This window comes from Drosophila elegans, unplaced genomic scaffold (genome assembly GCF_018152505.1).
Source record: "Drosophila elegans isolate 14027-0461.03 unplaced genomic scaffold, ASM1815250v1 contig_208, whole genome shotgun sequence".
Classification (NCBI taxonomy): Eukaryota; Metazoa; Arthropoda; class Insecta; order Diptera; family Drosophilidae; genus Drosophila; species Drosophila elegans.
In genome coordinates, this window is record NW_024545578.1 from 1,528,972 (window position 1) to 1,545,070 (window position 16,099).

Genomic DNA, 16,099 nt, shown 5'->3' on the forward strand with positions numbered 1-16,099 from the left:
TCAAAATATTAAAAATATTTAAAAATTTTGTATTTTTATTTCGGAATTGATTTTAATATCTGCAAACTAAAATAAAATATTGGAATTATATAAAATGATTTTTAATTAATTAGGAACTATTTTATATATAATATTTTAATTAAATAATAATATTAATTAATTGAAATTAAATTAATTAATTAAATTAACAATTAATTTAATTATTTCAATACAAAATCAAGCAATTTAATAGGCATTGTATTAATGTTAAGTTTTAGTATTAAGTTTTAATTTTATTTGTACAATTTGTAAATTAATAGTCAGATATCTGTTTTTTTGAATTTCAATGTTACTAAGCTTTCCTTTTTGTTGGAATTAATTTATAACTTTTTACTCCAAATTTTTTAATAGTTTTAAACAGCTCTTGAAAATTTTCTTTTAGGTACCTAGTTAACCTTTAAATTTAAATGCTTGAATAAATATCTAACTTCATACTCAGCCAGCCCACAAATCATATAATCCCCTAATTAATTGCTTTAAATGTTTCATAAATTTATGATAAGTCAAACAGGTTCCCCACGAAAGGATCGCTTAGTAACTGAACTCTACCCTATAAATGTGTACCCTCTTTAAGGAGCAAAAGCGAAATGATTTTTATCATCGCTCCAATCAAAACAACATGACGCGTTCGAATCGAAATGCAGGCAGACAATTGAAATTATTATTGTTATTTTTAACAATTTATTTGGGTCTCTTTTTTGGGGGGTTTTAGGGAGGGGAGCAAAAACACATTTGCTTGACATGTTTGTTTCGTGTACAAAATACTTTGATAATGATCGCAAGAGCCCAGTACAATAAAACCCAATTGAATTCCACAAGACATTTCGTTCGGCATGGGGTCACAGTCACACTGATCGGGTTTACATTCTCATCTAAATGAAATTATTGTCATTTTTTTTTGTCGAAAATAGATAGAAAAACTTATGACTGCCTTTGTGACGTGTGGAGAGTTTCGAATAGATCTCGAACGGGGAAAACTTTCAGTGATTTGTGATTTGTGAGTTGTGTTTGCCTTGCCAGGCACGTATGGGGGAAATGTTAATAATTGTTTAAAGTCCAGCCAATTGCAATAAATAAGTGACAAACAAATCAAGCAGGGAATTGCTAATAGAATAAGCTTTTAAGCTAAAGTACAGTCACGCAGCAATAAGCACCTATACTTAACACAGCGAAAATAAATAAATAGCTTGAATAAAAATGAAGTGAAGGAAATTATAATAATTATTCGTTTTCTAACTATTTTTGTCAGACAAAATTTTGGCTTTACTCTATACTTAAATGGTAATTAGATAGTAATAGCATTAAAGCCAAAAACTTGTTATTTAATATAAAGTGTAAACATATTAAATTTCCAATTGAACTAGGTTTTTAGAGCTTATACTTTGCTCAGTTCATTACGATTTTATGGTGGTGCAATTGCTAACACTTTTAATCAATCAAAATATTTGCTTAATAATTTGAATCACATAAAGTAAAATTGATTATGTTTTAAACTTACGTTTTTTATTTATTTTTTTTTTTAGCTTAAAGTTTTGAATGTTTAATTTGTATAAAACAGCTAAAATAAATATCTGTCTATTATGGAATCCCCTAAATGCAATAAAATTTGGTGACAACTCATGAAGAAAATTTAAAGTATTAAGGATTTTTAGGCCCTCAAAAAGTTGAAGAGTAGGTCATGCATTTAGCAGTCAGCTGCCTTTATTTACTCGTTTATAAATTTGAGAGGTAAGTTTTGAAGGTGTTTTGTTTTAGTAATTGTTTGATTTTCCAATTTTTAGGTCTACATTATATTATAATATAAGAAAATGCCAGCAAGACGAAGCGAACGTATACGGCGCCGAGAGGAAGCAAATGCTGCTGCAGCAGTGAACTTGCCAACCAATTCAAACTCTGAAAATAGACTTCATCGTGTTCGCACTCCAAATGCCCAAGCATCTAGGGGCAGGTCGAGGAGGAGGCCTAGTATCACCTTTTCATCTCCTCCAAGGTCTACTCCTCTAAGGACCCCTCCTCGTGTGAGAATCGCAAATCGTGCTCCTACTCCGCATCGTCTTGGCGGCGTACCCTTTAATGAACCCATGGAACCAGAACTTTTGTTCATGCCAGTGCCTAGTTCTTTGGTAACAGTGCCCAATCAAGGTGACGCAATTGCCACTTCGAGGCTGAAAAAAGAGTTTAATGTTTTCGCCAAGGGACCCGTTGACGGATGCAAAGCAGAACTTGTGGACGAGAACCTTTTTCACTGGATAGCCACCATTCCAGGTCCTCCGGACACGCCCTACGAAGGCGGATGCTTTAAGATGGACCTTATCTTTCCCGAAAACTTTCCATTCCAGCCACCGCACATTGAGTTCCGAACCAGGATCTTCCATTGCAACATCACGATATCGGGCTACATTTGCCTGGACATTCTCAAGGGACAGTGGTCGCCGGCTCTGTCCGTGCCCAAGGTACTCATCTCCATCATGTCCCTGCTGGCCGATCCGAATCCAGCCGATCCCCTGGAGCTGGAAATCGCCCAACTTTATTTGCGTGACCCAGAAAAACACAACGAAATTGCACGCCAGTGGACCCATCAATATGCCAAGCCATAAGACTTCTTCAAATGGTTTTTCAAATATATTTTATTGGATCTTGTTGTGCCAGCACTTTTTGGTGGATTTTAAACGGTTTACGACGACACTAAAATACCTGCGATAGCAATATACATACACATAGAGTTTATGGAATTACGTTTACACTTAACACACCTACTATATGTTCAAAATTCTGATTAAACATCTATTGTACTATAGATCTAAAGAATATGTTTATACATGTTAACTTACAGTAGAGCTCTAGATTATGCTAGTTCAATTTGTGATTGTGGTGCTGAATTGTTGGTTAGTTGGTTTTGTAGGATGTTTTTTTTTCTTTAAGCAGGTGGTAATTTCATTTACTTAAACTACTACACTTCGCATTTGAGTTAATTGAGTTGGTTAGCAGTTCCTATCAAGTAGTAGTTAACCTTTCAACTAAACGAATTCATTTTATCTACGCTAAAGTCCTTTGGATTGTGATATAGTTGATTTTTTTTTTGTTTTTGCTGGGCTCGCGTGACCCCGCGTGACCTTTCTCATTTGTTCTTGGGCAAATGGCGTTTCATGTGGAGGGCCAGGTGATCGCTCCGCGCAAAACTCCTTTCGCAAACGATGCACTTGAAGGGTTTGGCGCCCGTGTGTTTTCGGTAATGTCTGGTCAACTCATCGGATCTGGCGAATCTCCACTCGCACTCGGGCCACTGGCAGGTGTACGGCTTTTCGCCTGGAAAAAAACAGAAATTGAGAATTCAGGATCAGTATAGTGTAGAAAAGCATTTACGGAAAAATTACAAGGACGTTTCAGGGATTTTTAAAAATATTTAATGCTGTTTCTATGAATAAATTACTTATACATATTACAAAAATATTATAAGTAAATAATAAGTACGTCGCATTTTACATATACATTATGTGAAATATATGCTTGGTAAATACTTTAGATATAGAATAATTAAAATAATTTTTAATAAATTCTAGAAAAAAAAAATCAAGAAAGACACATTATTTTCCTGCGTACGTAGTTCAAAACTAAAAACGATCTGAAAATATTATGCCGAACATTAAGATATAATTGATACTTCATTGTTTTTTTTGGCAATAACAATATGACAACAACAGAACGGCAGCTGCAGTAGTTTGCTACACAAGTTTGCATGTTGTGTATTTTGTTATTTGCGATTTCTATTACCATTTTTGTTACCCAGCCAAAAAGACATTCGAAAAAATTCCACCGGCCGGTGAATGCGAAATTCGTTGTTATTGGCACCGCTCTATGACTAATTCAGACTCCCCATAAACCCCTCCGAAAATTCGAATGCGACACATAAACATAAACATTCGTGTTCAAATTGAAATTGAAATTGAATGAAATAATTATTGCGGCTGTAGATTTGTGAGTGATCTTGACATTTTTTGGCTGTCTAGCTAGGTTTTATGGAGCGAATCGAATGGTTTATCCACGGACATAATCCAATTGGATTGGTTGTGGTGTGCAGAATTGAGATTTCAGTGCTGAAAGACAGCGATTCGCAAGGGTCTTAAAACCAAGGGATTGGGACATTTTTACGAATTATATTTGGCTAAAAAAGTAATATATTGTAGATTTTGTGTTTTTAAAAAATTGTTTTAATATATATATTTTGTTAATCGTACTAAAGGTTTTATGTATATATCTTAATACTGAAATGTTTTTATTAGAAAAAAATATTTCAGCATTTTGTAAGCACAATTGCATCTTTATCCCCGAACTTTCCCCCCCAAATCATGCAGTTGTCCTAGTCTCTTGAACCCATCTCCCATCTCAATCTCGAGATCTCAGCCAACATCAAAGCGAGTGTTGTTTATTATTTTGTACTATACAGCGAACAAACGCACAAATTTTGTTTGGTTTTGGTTTTCTCGGACATTTCGGGGGCCCTCGAAGCGAAGAGATCTCGAGTGGCACTCAGCTGACACTTTGCTGCGGGATTTTCGGATAGAAACCCAATGCCCCTCGACTCGTGGCGTGACTTATTGGTTTATTTAGATCTCTTTTAATGAACTTAAGTGCCTCGAGATGCGAACATAATCGCCACGTGGGGCTTTTGGGATTTGGGATTCCAAATGGCCAGCCAAATGGTGAGTCACCTGGCCCAGAATGGGACATTAAATGGACCTCCCCGGCCGTGGGAATTTAATTTGGCAATGGGGCAGGCACAAACAAAACTAAAACTGCCACGGCAAACAAACAAAAGTTATGTAAATGTTGTTTTGTAATGTGCGATGAACGCAATGCGATAAGCGCAGCGCGGAATTACTTCATAATTTTACTTACAGCCGCGATAAGGTCTCCACTCAATATAAATAAATTGCGGCTCCAATGGACTAGAGCCCCGGGACTGGACCACAACCACGAGCACATACTATAAAAGACCTCCTCCAGTCGCTGGGCATAAAATCAAACTTATTTATGGCAGCGCGAACGTATTAGCAAACAAATCAGTACAAAATAAGCCAGTTCCAGCCCGAATCCGAATCCGAATCTGAGCCCAAATCCAAATCCTAGGGATACTGGACTGCAAACTGGAGACTGCAGACTGGACTGGCTGTAAGATATGGCAAATTTATGCGTTCGCCGCCTGCATAAAGATTAGTTACCAAGTGATTTTCTAATCGACGCAGCCAGATAAAAACAAAAAGCCCAAATAAAAATGACAAATTTACGAGCCTCGAGGTTTTCTGTGATGATATGAAGATGAGAGGAAGTGGGAATGGATGGCAATGAGGCAGGGAAAGAGAATCTAGTTAAAAATAAACAAAGGGAAAAGCCGATTTGTTGATATCAATTAAGTTGAATTATTTGATGAATTTAATTTCTATCTAATAGGGGTAAGAAATGAGCATGTATTTTTTTTTTATCAAAAATCGTTGAAAAATAATTAAATACGGTTAACTTCAAATTGTTTGAAAAATAAGCTTTTACAAATTAATAGTTTAAATATTTTATGAATTTTAGTTTTTGGCTGATTCTCAACAGAATCGGGTGCACTTTTTACTATCACCTAAGTTTTTAATATTGTTAATTTAAAATTCGAATGAGTTTATTTTTTTAATTTCTCAGTAATAATAAAAGTGTTATTATTCTATGGAGAATATTTTTCCATATCCAATGTCTAGATATATGCCGATCTTTACCTTGACTGATTTGGTCAATAGTTTTTCTCCTGCTAATGGACCTCTTCGCTTCGCGCAAACGAAAGACTTAGACAACGAACTTACCGCGGACAGCTCAATGAGTCTGGCAAATATTTGCGGTGGAAATCTCTCAATCTCGTCACTTTTCTCCTCGCTTCAAGCCCCGGAAAAATCTTCAATTTTCGAGCCGGCGTTGCTAATCAGCAGAGACAACAGCCTGGTGGCGCCTCGAAAATGGCATGAAAAATGTGTGTGTGTGTGTGTGTGTGTGTGTTATTGTTGTTGAAGAAATATATGAATGGGCTGGGCTTTGCCGGAACGCTAACTAACTCGAAAGCCAAACAAAACGACAGCCATCAGACGGTAGCCAAGCATTTCTGCATCTCGGCATCTGTCTGCCACTCAAAAAGAATTGCGAAAGTTTTTCGGTTTAAATCAAATCCAATAAACCCAGGCCCCGCAATTCGTGTTGGACTGAAGCGGGTTGGTCTGCGACTGTGCTCTAAATCGGATCGGGTAAGAGAACCTTTGGCGATCTCAAGGGAAAATATAACGTTAACCCACTGCTGCCGACCTCTCTTGTTGATGGGGCGTTAACTCTTTATCAGCTGAGTGAAAATCAGCGCTGCGCACACAATAATCATAATAATAAAATGTTTTTAAGGCAGCGCTTTAAGTTGCGCATAAATCAGCTGGTCATGTGCGATTAATAAAACGACGGAGAGATGGGATTCTGCCGACTTTTAGTATTATTTTTCCCTCTTCCTTTATTTTGTTGTTGTTGTTTTTTGTGGAGGCAAGGCATTAAACGTGCGGCCCATAAAACGAAGACAGGTGATCTCGGCGGTGATCGGTGGTGATCGGTGGCCAGCGGATCGTCAAGTGTAATCCGAGCAAGGAGGAAATGCAGGCCAAACGTGCGCCCAGCTGATGGCGTTGGCGATTGCCGATTGCCGATGTTGCAACTGCCAACTTGCAACTGCAACTGACCACAAAAAAATTGGGGGGAGGGGAAAGGGGAAAAAAAAACGAAGCCAGAGCCACAAAAACAAACCGTACAAATCACGATTTTTGCTGCGGTTGCCTCCGTGGTGCAGAAATTGAAAATGAACAGCACACGGAAAATAAATGTGAAGATAATAAGATGAGATTTCCTTTTAAATATGAATTGAAGCTTTGAAAGTACCCAATCAGAAATCCGAAAAAAATAAAAAATTAACCACTTTCATAAATCACTAGAAATAAATAAAAATTTCCTTTAAACTAAATATTTTCTTTTTAATCATGGGATAAATATAAAATTGGCTTTTCATTAGATCTTAGCCAGATTAAAAAATAAGTAATGTTAAATTATAAAATTGATTGCATTTTGAAAATCATATCTTTTGTCAGAAAGTTATTTTTTAAGTTTATAGGCTTTTTAAAATGCAACATTTAACTTGAGTCATAAAAATATTCATTAATATTCCTTTCTTATCCTATCTTTTAATTATTTATCCAAATCGCGATAAATAATTTCCTTATTTTTTCTCAGTGCACGGCACTCGAAAAAAAAAGCGCTCGAAGCTTTCTGGGCCTTGGCAAATTATGTGCTGGCAACTACAAATATGAGCGCGCGAATTAATCAAAAGGCGACGTTGGGCAACCAACGTCCCGAAAAACCAAGTGGTGCAGCTGTTCGCCGGTGGCTCATCGGTGGTTCAGTGGTGCACTTGGTTCCGTTTTTTTTGCTCAGTGGTGCTCAGCCCACATGCGAGCTGAAGGATCGCAGTGTGGACCAAACTGAGACAGCGGGTCATAGACGGGGTCACCAAGTGGGTGGTTTTTGATTTAAATGGGATCTTTGCTCAAGGGAAAACTCACCCGTGTGTATCCTTTGATGGGCCTTCAGATGCGAGCTCTTCGTGTAGACCTTGGAGCAACCTAAAAAAAAAAAATAAATGGAAAAACATCAAAACAAGGTTTCTTTTTATTAAATTATTGCAGTTTTAAAGTTTGCAATTTTGGAAAAGTTTTATGTAAAATCTTTTTACTAAAAAGGCCTTTTCTAAGTAGATAATTGTTTAAGTCATTAAAAAAAAAAAAACCCTTCAGTCCAAGCTGCATATTCTATATTAATCTTATTGGTATAAAATGGAAATTTTAAAAGTAGTTTTAAAAGCTTATGATGAAGCTAATTCAACTAATTTTTCTAAATATTTTGTAAGAAATTTTTTAAGAGCCCTTTTAAATCGATAAATAAATAATAGCTTATGTTTAAACATTTTAAGTTGTTAAATTGATTTTTAAAACCATAATTACATTTTTTGCGCCTTGAAGCTTAAATATATTAATCTTTTAAGTATAACAGTTGATTATCTGTTTCAAGCCGCAGTCTAAAATTTTAACTGCCTATAATTGTTAACTTCCTTTACTAAGTAAATAGTTTTGAAAGCTGTTTGATTATAAATAGTTCAAAAATCTGATAAAAATAATTTCAAGAAAATCTCTTTATCTATTAAATCGAAAAATAAATAATACCTTACGTTTAAAGCAATGAAGTTTTTAATTTGGATTCAAGACCATATTTACTTTTTTTGCGCCTCGAAGCTTAAATATATAAACTTTAATGTATTATAGTTGATTTCCTGTTTAAAGCCGCAGCTAAAAATCGTTTACTGCCTATAATTGTTAAAAGCTTTGGGCATCTGAAGGCTATAACGTTTTTTGAGTGCACTTGCTCACTTTTCACAACATCAGATAACACAATAGGGGAGCCTCGAATTTCGAATCCAGATAGAAGAGCCGCTCCCACAAAGTGGGTCAGTGGGCGTGGGCCTTTAATTAGCGGGTGAAAGTTGCACGAAATTCACTTGCAACTAGCAACTTGCAATGCCGCAAAGCGAGTGACATTTATGAGGCATTTTAGTGCCCCTTTCGCAGTCCAAAAAAGGATTTCCCGGGGATCCCCGCACGTACGGCTCTAATTGAAAGCTGCCTTTAAACGTGCCACGAAACACAATGCCGCGAAGAATTTTGCTGACAGCCAGCAACTTGCAACTGGCAACTAGCAACTTGCAGCAGCAACCACTGGCAACAAGCAACCTGCAACTTGCAACGATCGGCGACAGTTAGACAGTTGGAGATACCGAAAATCGGAGGAACTCCAGACATAACTCACTGTCTGATGCGTGCGCTTATGGCATAATAACTTCATTTGGACAGCCTTTTGGCTGCGTTGCTTTGCAGTTACCTCAAAATGGCCATGGCCAACGTGTCAGACAATTGTCAATTATTTATTAGTGGCAACGCACGTACTGTAGTCTGCTCGAACAAGCGACATTGGGACACGGACTGAATGGACGGAGTTTGGATTGTTAGATTTTTCTATTTTTCGATTTTTAGATGTATGCCAGACAGCGTCGCCTTAAGTGCTTTTTGGGCCGTAATAGTGATCCATCGATAGCTAATGGATAGTATTCCAAGCGGTTCGCTGTGGTGACTGCGGTTAATGTGATCTCATCTTCGATTCGAGAATAAGCTATCGATATTGCGAGATCTTAAAGTGTTTCAAAGCCACTCTAAATTTAGACTCTTTTATCCCAAAAGTGCTATTAGGTATTTTAAAGACTTTTTTCCATTTATATGTTCAATTGAAATTAAATTATTATGATAAAAAAAAAAGAAAATAAGTAGCCAATTAAGAAATATTAATAGCTTAAATCATACAATATTTTAATTCAAGATGTGTGTATTAATAAGTTTAAATTTACTACATTTTGGTTTACCTAGACTCAAAAAAAAGGCCATGGATTTCAGAAAACTTAAAAAGCCACAGTGTAAATAACATATTTTTGTTAATTTTTTAATTTTTGTTTTTAATTTTTTTTCTAGTGAAAAGATTGTTTCTATGAGTACAGTTGTATTCCAATATTCTGTATTTTGATTCCTTTCAGCACTACAATTGATTGATCATCGCTGACTCAACGATCTGTCGCCCACCTCTGACATTGAAAACGCACTTGGCCAGGCTAAAAAACCAGATAACAAAAAAAAACATGCAACTGTAACAAAAGCCCAGTGGAAGTGGAAGGTGGAAGGTGGCTCGAAGCTCTTACATAAATATGGCAATTGGCTAATTAGAATTACAAAGAAGGCAATTGAAAAAGCGCCACAACAGCGACTGCGACTGCGACACCAGAAACTTTAGAAACTTGGCAGCGGGAACTGTCAGTCGCACAGCAAGAAAACGAAGAAAAGAAAACAGAAAGATAATAAATAAATGTATAGATAAATAGAGAATAAATAAATGCCGATTGGAAAAACGCGGCACGCATGCGCAATGAGGATCGCACGTGGAGTGGAGTTGGCGGGCTGAAAGTGGGCGGAAAAGGGGGCGGAAGGCGACTTTGTTACGAAAAGTGTCGCAAAACGCGCCAAATGATAAACGATATGGTGGCATGCAGCGACTAACAATCAAAAATCAAGATGAGGAAGCGCATCTCCAGATATCTCGACAAGATGGGAACTCAATTATTGGTATGTAGTACACTTTTTGTTTACTTTTTAAATCGTCTAAGTATTTTGTAGAAATTTTAAGTTGTCTCACTCCAAAAGCATTACATTCCCAGTTGTTTAAAGATAATCTTATGGATTGAGGTAAAACGTAAAGAGCTCTAAAATTTTCTTTTGATTTGGTTTGAAATTTTATCAAGATTACTATCAAGACTGTTTTTAACTCTTTTTTGTTATCAGTTTAAAAATTGTCTTTGTCAATTATTTTCTTGCAATAAATTGTGTTTAATATGAATAAGAGTATGCATTTTATTTAATACAAATTATAAATAAATATAATTTAAAAGTTTCGGAAAGATTCATTAATATTTAAATTACAGAAAAAAAAAAAACGAAATTAAGCTTAAATATTATAAATTATATAAGAGTAATTATTTTGTTTTTAATTTTTGACAAAGTATTTTTATTGTTTATCACGTGCAAATGTAAAATGTATTTTACTCACCCACGAAATCACAGTGGTGTATGCGTCGCTTCTCCAACTCGGGATTATTGCGGCGGTTGTAGCGCACCGTGCGCACGCTCATTAAACTGGCAATGTGGGCCGCCGTGCCCGGTTGGTGGTGCGAATGACGGCCACGCCTCCCGCCCCCCGAAGAGCGGGGGGTGGGGGTGGCTGCTGTTGCTGTTGCACCTGTTGCTGCTGCTGCTGCTGTGGTTGTTGCTGCAGCTGCTGCTGCTGAATGGCACTGGCGGGTGTTAAAGTGGTCAAAGTAGTAGTGGCGCTGGTAACTGCACCGCCACCCAAAAGTTGCAGCGTGGGCGGTGGTGGGTTAATGAGACCCAGCACATGACCTTGCTGGTAGGGCGGTGGTGGGGTGGTGCGACGTTGGGCGGCTGCTGCGGCGGCGGCGGCCACCATCGAGCTGCCCGGACTGCCGGGATCCGAACTGGGCGGGGTCAAAGGTGGCACGAACATGTGGCGACTGGCGGAGGACCCCGACGATGAGGAGATGGACGAGGAGGAGGCGGAGGGGGTGCTGGGCGCCGCGGGGGGACACAGTTGCTGCAGTTGCTGCTGCTGGTGCTGTTGTTGCTGTTGCTGCTGTTGAGCACCGAGTTGAGCTGTGGGCGTGGCAGTGGCGGAGGCGGTGGCTGAGGCAGCCGCCGATGGCGGGTGTATTTGGTATTTGGTGTGAAACGTCTATGGGGTTAAAGTAAGGAAAAATTTAAAATATATTTTATTTTTACTTTTCAAATCTGCAAATAATTTATAAGATACAGATAATAAAAATAAATTGCAATTTGAAGAAAATAAAATATATTTTTTTATATATTAAATTAATTTAGCTCTTAAACCGACAACAACAATTGATCTTCTTTTTAAAACTGATATAATTAAATTGCAATTTGAAGAAAATAAATTTATAATTTAGCTTTTAGAGGTCAACAATCAATATACTTATTTATCAATAGTTAGAATAAAATTATACATGTCTAAGTACTTGTTTTGGTATATTTGTTTTGTAAAACGGTGTTTTTGCTCTATGATTTCTTGCCTACTATGTGAGTTGCTTTTTTTTAGTGTTTGTTTTATGGCAAATCGCAGATGTTGCAACTGCAAGCACTGCAATGCCAATGTCCGTCACTCACCTGACTGCTGTGCCAGCTGTAGCCGTAGGAGTTGCTGGTGCTACCGTTGAGATAGCCGCCGCCCGATCCGGCGACCAATTGAGATGCGTACTGTTGCTGATAGGAGGAGGTGTTGCTGCTGCTGCTGTTGTCGCCGGGGGTCGCCAGCTTGGGGCTGCTGCTGCTGCTGTTGCTGGTGTTGTGTTGCAGATGTTGCTGCTGCTGCTGCTGTTGCTGTTGCAGTTGCAACTCCACCATCTCGACAGCGGGTGGCAAGCCAGGCAGCGACAAACTGGGATGATGCTGGTACAAGTGCTGCTGCTGATAATGTTGCTGATAGTGTTGCTGCTGGTATTGCTGTTGCTGCTGGTGTTGCTGCTGCTGTTGCTGCTGTCGCTTTTGCTGCTGCTGATGCTTCTCAGTTTTTATCTCCAGGGGACTGAGCAATGGGGTCGAGAAAGTCTCCAGCAAACTCTCATCGATTGCCTCCATCTTGACCTGCGGCAATTGCGATGTTGCAGCTTCGCCAGTGTTGCTGCTGTTGCCGTTGTTGTTGTTGTTGCTGCTGCTGCTACTGCTCAGCATGAGCGCATTCTCCGGATCGATATTTTGGATTGAGGTAGTAATATCGTCCCAGAGCACGGGTCGCTGGTAGGGATCGTCCAGCGGATCGGCGTAGAGAGCCTCTTTGTTTTTGGTTTCTATATGTGCAGTCAAAAAAATTGGGAGAGAAAAGCTCTTTATAATCGCCTGCTAACACTTTATGCAAATCGCCGGCATGGGGAATTATTAATGCAAACAATGAAATCTCGCATATGCATGAAATTTCTAAACAGCTGCTCATTTGTTTGACTATTTTTAGAGTGACTATTTAGCGAGCGGGGGGTCCACAATCAGAATTGAAACTTTTCGTCTAGGGTGCAGAGGGGTTTATTGATAGGCTTGGGTTCAGTGATTGATGGCAGGGAGACTAGTAAATCAAAAAAAAAATATAAGTCCATCATAATGGTCTTTAAAAAACACATTTTTAACTTCCGAATGACGTACACCATTTACTGTTCAACAAAAAATTTAAGTGTTTGGTAATCACTTTGGTATAACAATTATTTTGTTCAGTTTGGACACAATTATTTGTAGCTTCTAAAACTTTTAATATCCCCTACTATGTACAAAACATGTTTTGTTTTAGAGATCAATTCACATTACATCATTCCATAGTTAAAAACATAAAGAAAGCTAATATAAGAGTTTCTCTTTATGATTGTTTAAAACCTACAAAATGGAAAATCATTTTTATTGTTTAATACAAAATTTGTAAGCTTGTTAAATGAATTATCATATTTAAATGTTCTTAGCTTGTTCAAATGTAACAAAAGCTCATTGCCTGTTCGTCTCGACCTCAATCTGTTTTGTGAGCAGGGTCTCCGGCTTGTCTGCGTTGTTTTTTGGGCGTTTGGTTTCAGATTTCACATTTCGGCAACGAGCCGCAAACATCGCTTGTTTTTTTCTCTATTTTGCTATTGACTTGCGAGATTTCACCATGCGTGTAATTTTGTGTGCCCATCAAAGTTGCCAGTTCCCAGTATCCCCCCTCCGCCATCCCTCGATTTACCCACCATATAGATACTCCTTGTCGCTGGAGGTCGCGCCACCCGAAGCGGCAACCACCACCGCACCACCGCCGTAGGCAAGAGCCACATCGTAGGGCGCACCATCGTAGAGTGGGGCACAGCCGTAGGCTCCATTTGAGTTGGAATTCGGTGATCCGGCGGGCTGAAGTTGCTGATGTTGCTGCTGCGTCTGTTGATGTTGCTGTTGTGCATGTGCAACGGCAACATCGCCGGCGTAGTGGGGCCACGCCTCCGATGCACCACTTTCGCCGCTTTGCAAGCTGTGCGTGTGGTGGTGCTGCTGGTGCAAATGGTGGTGCTGGTGGTGGTGCTGATGCGAGTGATGGTGGTGCAGGTGGTGGTGGAACTGATGTTGCTGATGGCTAGAGCTTGCCAAGTTGCTGCTGTTTGTGGGTGTTTGGCTGCCGTTGCTGTTGCTGCTGCTGTTGTTGTTGCTGCTGTTGTTGCTGCTGCTGTGATTGTTGTTGCTGCTGCTGCTGTTGTTGTTGTTGTTGTTATTAGTGGCTGCTGCAGCGGCTGCCAAAACCTCAAGCTCAACATCGGCGGGCTCGATTTTATGCAGACGTCCCATCAGCTCGTGCCGATAGTCCAGTTCCGGGGACTGCAGGAAAAACGGGAGAAAGAAAATGGAAAGAGAACTTATGAGCAATCGAAAAAAAAAAAACACACAAAAAAAAACAAGGGTTAAATATTATATGTAGATATTTTTTAAATATTTATTTGTTAGATAGTTAAAAGTAAAACTATATACAAATTTGAACAATTTTGTATGATTTTGAGTATATGATTTTTTTTATACATACATTATACATTTGTACATTCGAAATATAATTTATAAAATTTCTTGAAGAACTGTTTGTCAGCATATGCCCTTGATCTCTAAGTGAATAATCATTTTTATAAGATTTTAAGTAAAAAGACATAAGCTTTTTCGCTCGTGTGTTATATGGGCCATTGGGCAATCAGAGCTCCAAGCCTTCTACTTCTTCTGCTGCTTCTTTGGCGTCCAGCTCTATCTGCTTCTCTGCCGCTTCCCTCCCATAAATTTTGATTAAACTTTTATCGCCCTGCAACACTTTGAGCTGCCACTTGAGCAATCTCGTGCTTACTGTCCACTTCCCTTCTGACCGAATCATTCGACGAGAGTCTTATCTTTACGTTCATTTCTCTTCCCTGGCTTTATTTTTATTGCATTCTTCGCTTCAATTTCGTTTTGCTTGGAACCGAAATTTGTTGTTTGTAGATTTGTCGTTTGATTTTTATTTTATTTCGATTTTGATTTTTATTTTTATTGCCTGTCCAGCGCACGGATCGGATCGGGATCTTAATGCTCATGCGCTTTTAGGGGAATGCAAGCAAGTTCGTTGTCTAAGTCATTCGTTTTGAGTGGGGTATTTGTCGAATTTGAATATCTCTTCGCGCGAGCTGAGCAAACGAGAACAAATAGAAACGCGCTAAATCTGTGCCCTTTGTCATGCAAAGATTGCCTTTTTATTTTTGTTTGCAGACTTGAGGCCTACAAATTGCTAATTCTGTAGATGATTTACACATCAAGTTTACTTCTTTCAACAACTATAATTTTTATGGAATTTCTTAGGCTTTTTTATTAATAGTTGTGCTGTTACTTGAAACATTTTCTTTGTTTATCCATTTGATTGCCTTTTGTTTTATTTTATTTTTAGGGAACTAATTTATGGCAACACTTAAGGTGGTTTAGGCAAACATAATAATCGTTTGGCAAATTAGTGAAATTTTTTATACCTGGCTTTTCATATGCAAATGATATGGGCCAAGGGCCCATATATCACATCCAACTGTCGATCGGCGAAGGCTGGCCATAAAAAATAGCAGAAAAATCTGACTCAAATTCGAGAAATGCCCGACACTGACTCACTCTCCCCCAAAACAAAACTTCGAAACTTCGAAACTCCGACAACAAATGTTGCCTCGTTGCTGTTTTATGAGCTGAAAATTTACGAGCGTGGCAAATTATTTTAGCTGCAATATTTTTGCGCCAGCATTTTTCATTTTATTGGCTGCTCTGGCTTTATTTTCTTTCTTTTTTTTTTTGACTTCAGCCATAGTACCCACACGGTACTGTTTTTATTTTTTATTTCTATTTTTGGTTTTAGGTTTTTTTGAGTAATGTTTGCTCGCCGCTGAGGTCAACATGGCGTGTGATAATTTTAATAGATTTTTGTGTTTCATTGCGGTTGGTATGAGTAATGTCTGGAGCTGCCATTTTCCGCTGTGGTTTTCCACGAACCACCGACTTTTCCAACTTGGCAAATGTTCAGGGGGTTTTTTTCCGTGGAGTGGGTTAGTTAGTTGGGCAGCTAGGGCGCATTTAGTGGGCTCCCCACGCAAATGACCTCATAAGAATGCATGGAGCGTCGTCTGCGGAAGCCTCGCGGAATCTTTAAGTGGCTGCGATTGGACTTTGAGAGGCAGCACCAAGCCAAACGGTAATTGTGTGACAGCCACCAGAACCACAAACATGAATTTCAATTATGAACTTTTCTGTTCTTTTGGACATTATGCTCAGGT

General features: G+C 38.5%; 2 protein-coding genes across 2 annotated transcripts in view; one reads left to right on the top strand and one right to left on the bottom strand.

Annotated features, from left to right (window-relative positions):
* The first annotated feature begins 1,682 nt into the window (after positions 1 to 1,682).
* LOC108146144 (ubiquitin-conjugating enzyme E2 D2B) lies at positions 1,683 to 2,657 on the top strand. The gene is made up of 2 exons (XM_017271999.2): positions 1,683 to 1,767; positions 1,821 to 2,657. The coding sequence occupies exon 2, from the start codon at positions 1,848 to 1,850 to the stop codon at positions 2,634 to 2,636; it is 789 nt and encodes a 262-aa protein (XP_017127488.1). The 5' UTR covers positions 1,683 to 1,767; positions 1,821 to 1,847; the 3' UTR covers positions 2,637 to 2,657.
* Positions 2,649 to 16,099, bottom strand: part of LOC108146143 (dendritic arbor reduction protein 1) — a 33,280-nt gene continuing 19,829 nt past the window's right edge. Inside the window, 6 exon segments of the mRNA XM_017271998.2 lie at positions 2,649 to 3,345; positions 7,659 to 7,718; positions 10,795 to 10,960; positions 10,963 to 11,493; positions 11,943 to 12,622; positions 13,538 to 14,153. Coding sequence (XP_017127487.2) covers positions 3,158 to 3,345; positions 7,659 to 7,718; positions 10,795 to 10,960; positions 10,963 to 11,493; positions 11,943 to 12,622; positions 13,538 to 14,153 — 2,241 coding nt within the window. The 3' untranslated portion in view covers positions 2,649 to 3,157.

Excerpts from the sequence above, each read along its gene's own strand:
- LOC108146144 (XM_017271999.2), top strand. The coding sequence starts at position 1,848 with ATGCCAGCAAGACGAAGCGAACGTATACGGCGCCGAGAGGAAGCAAAT.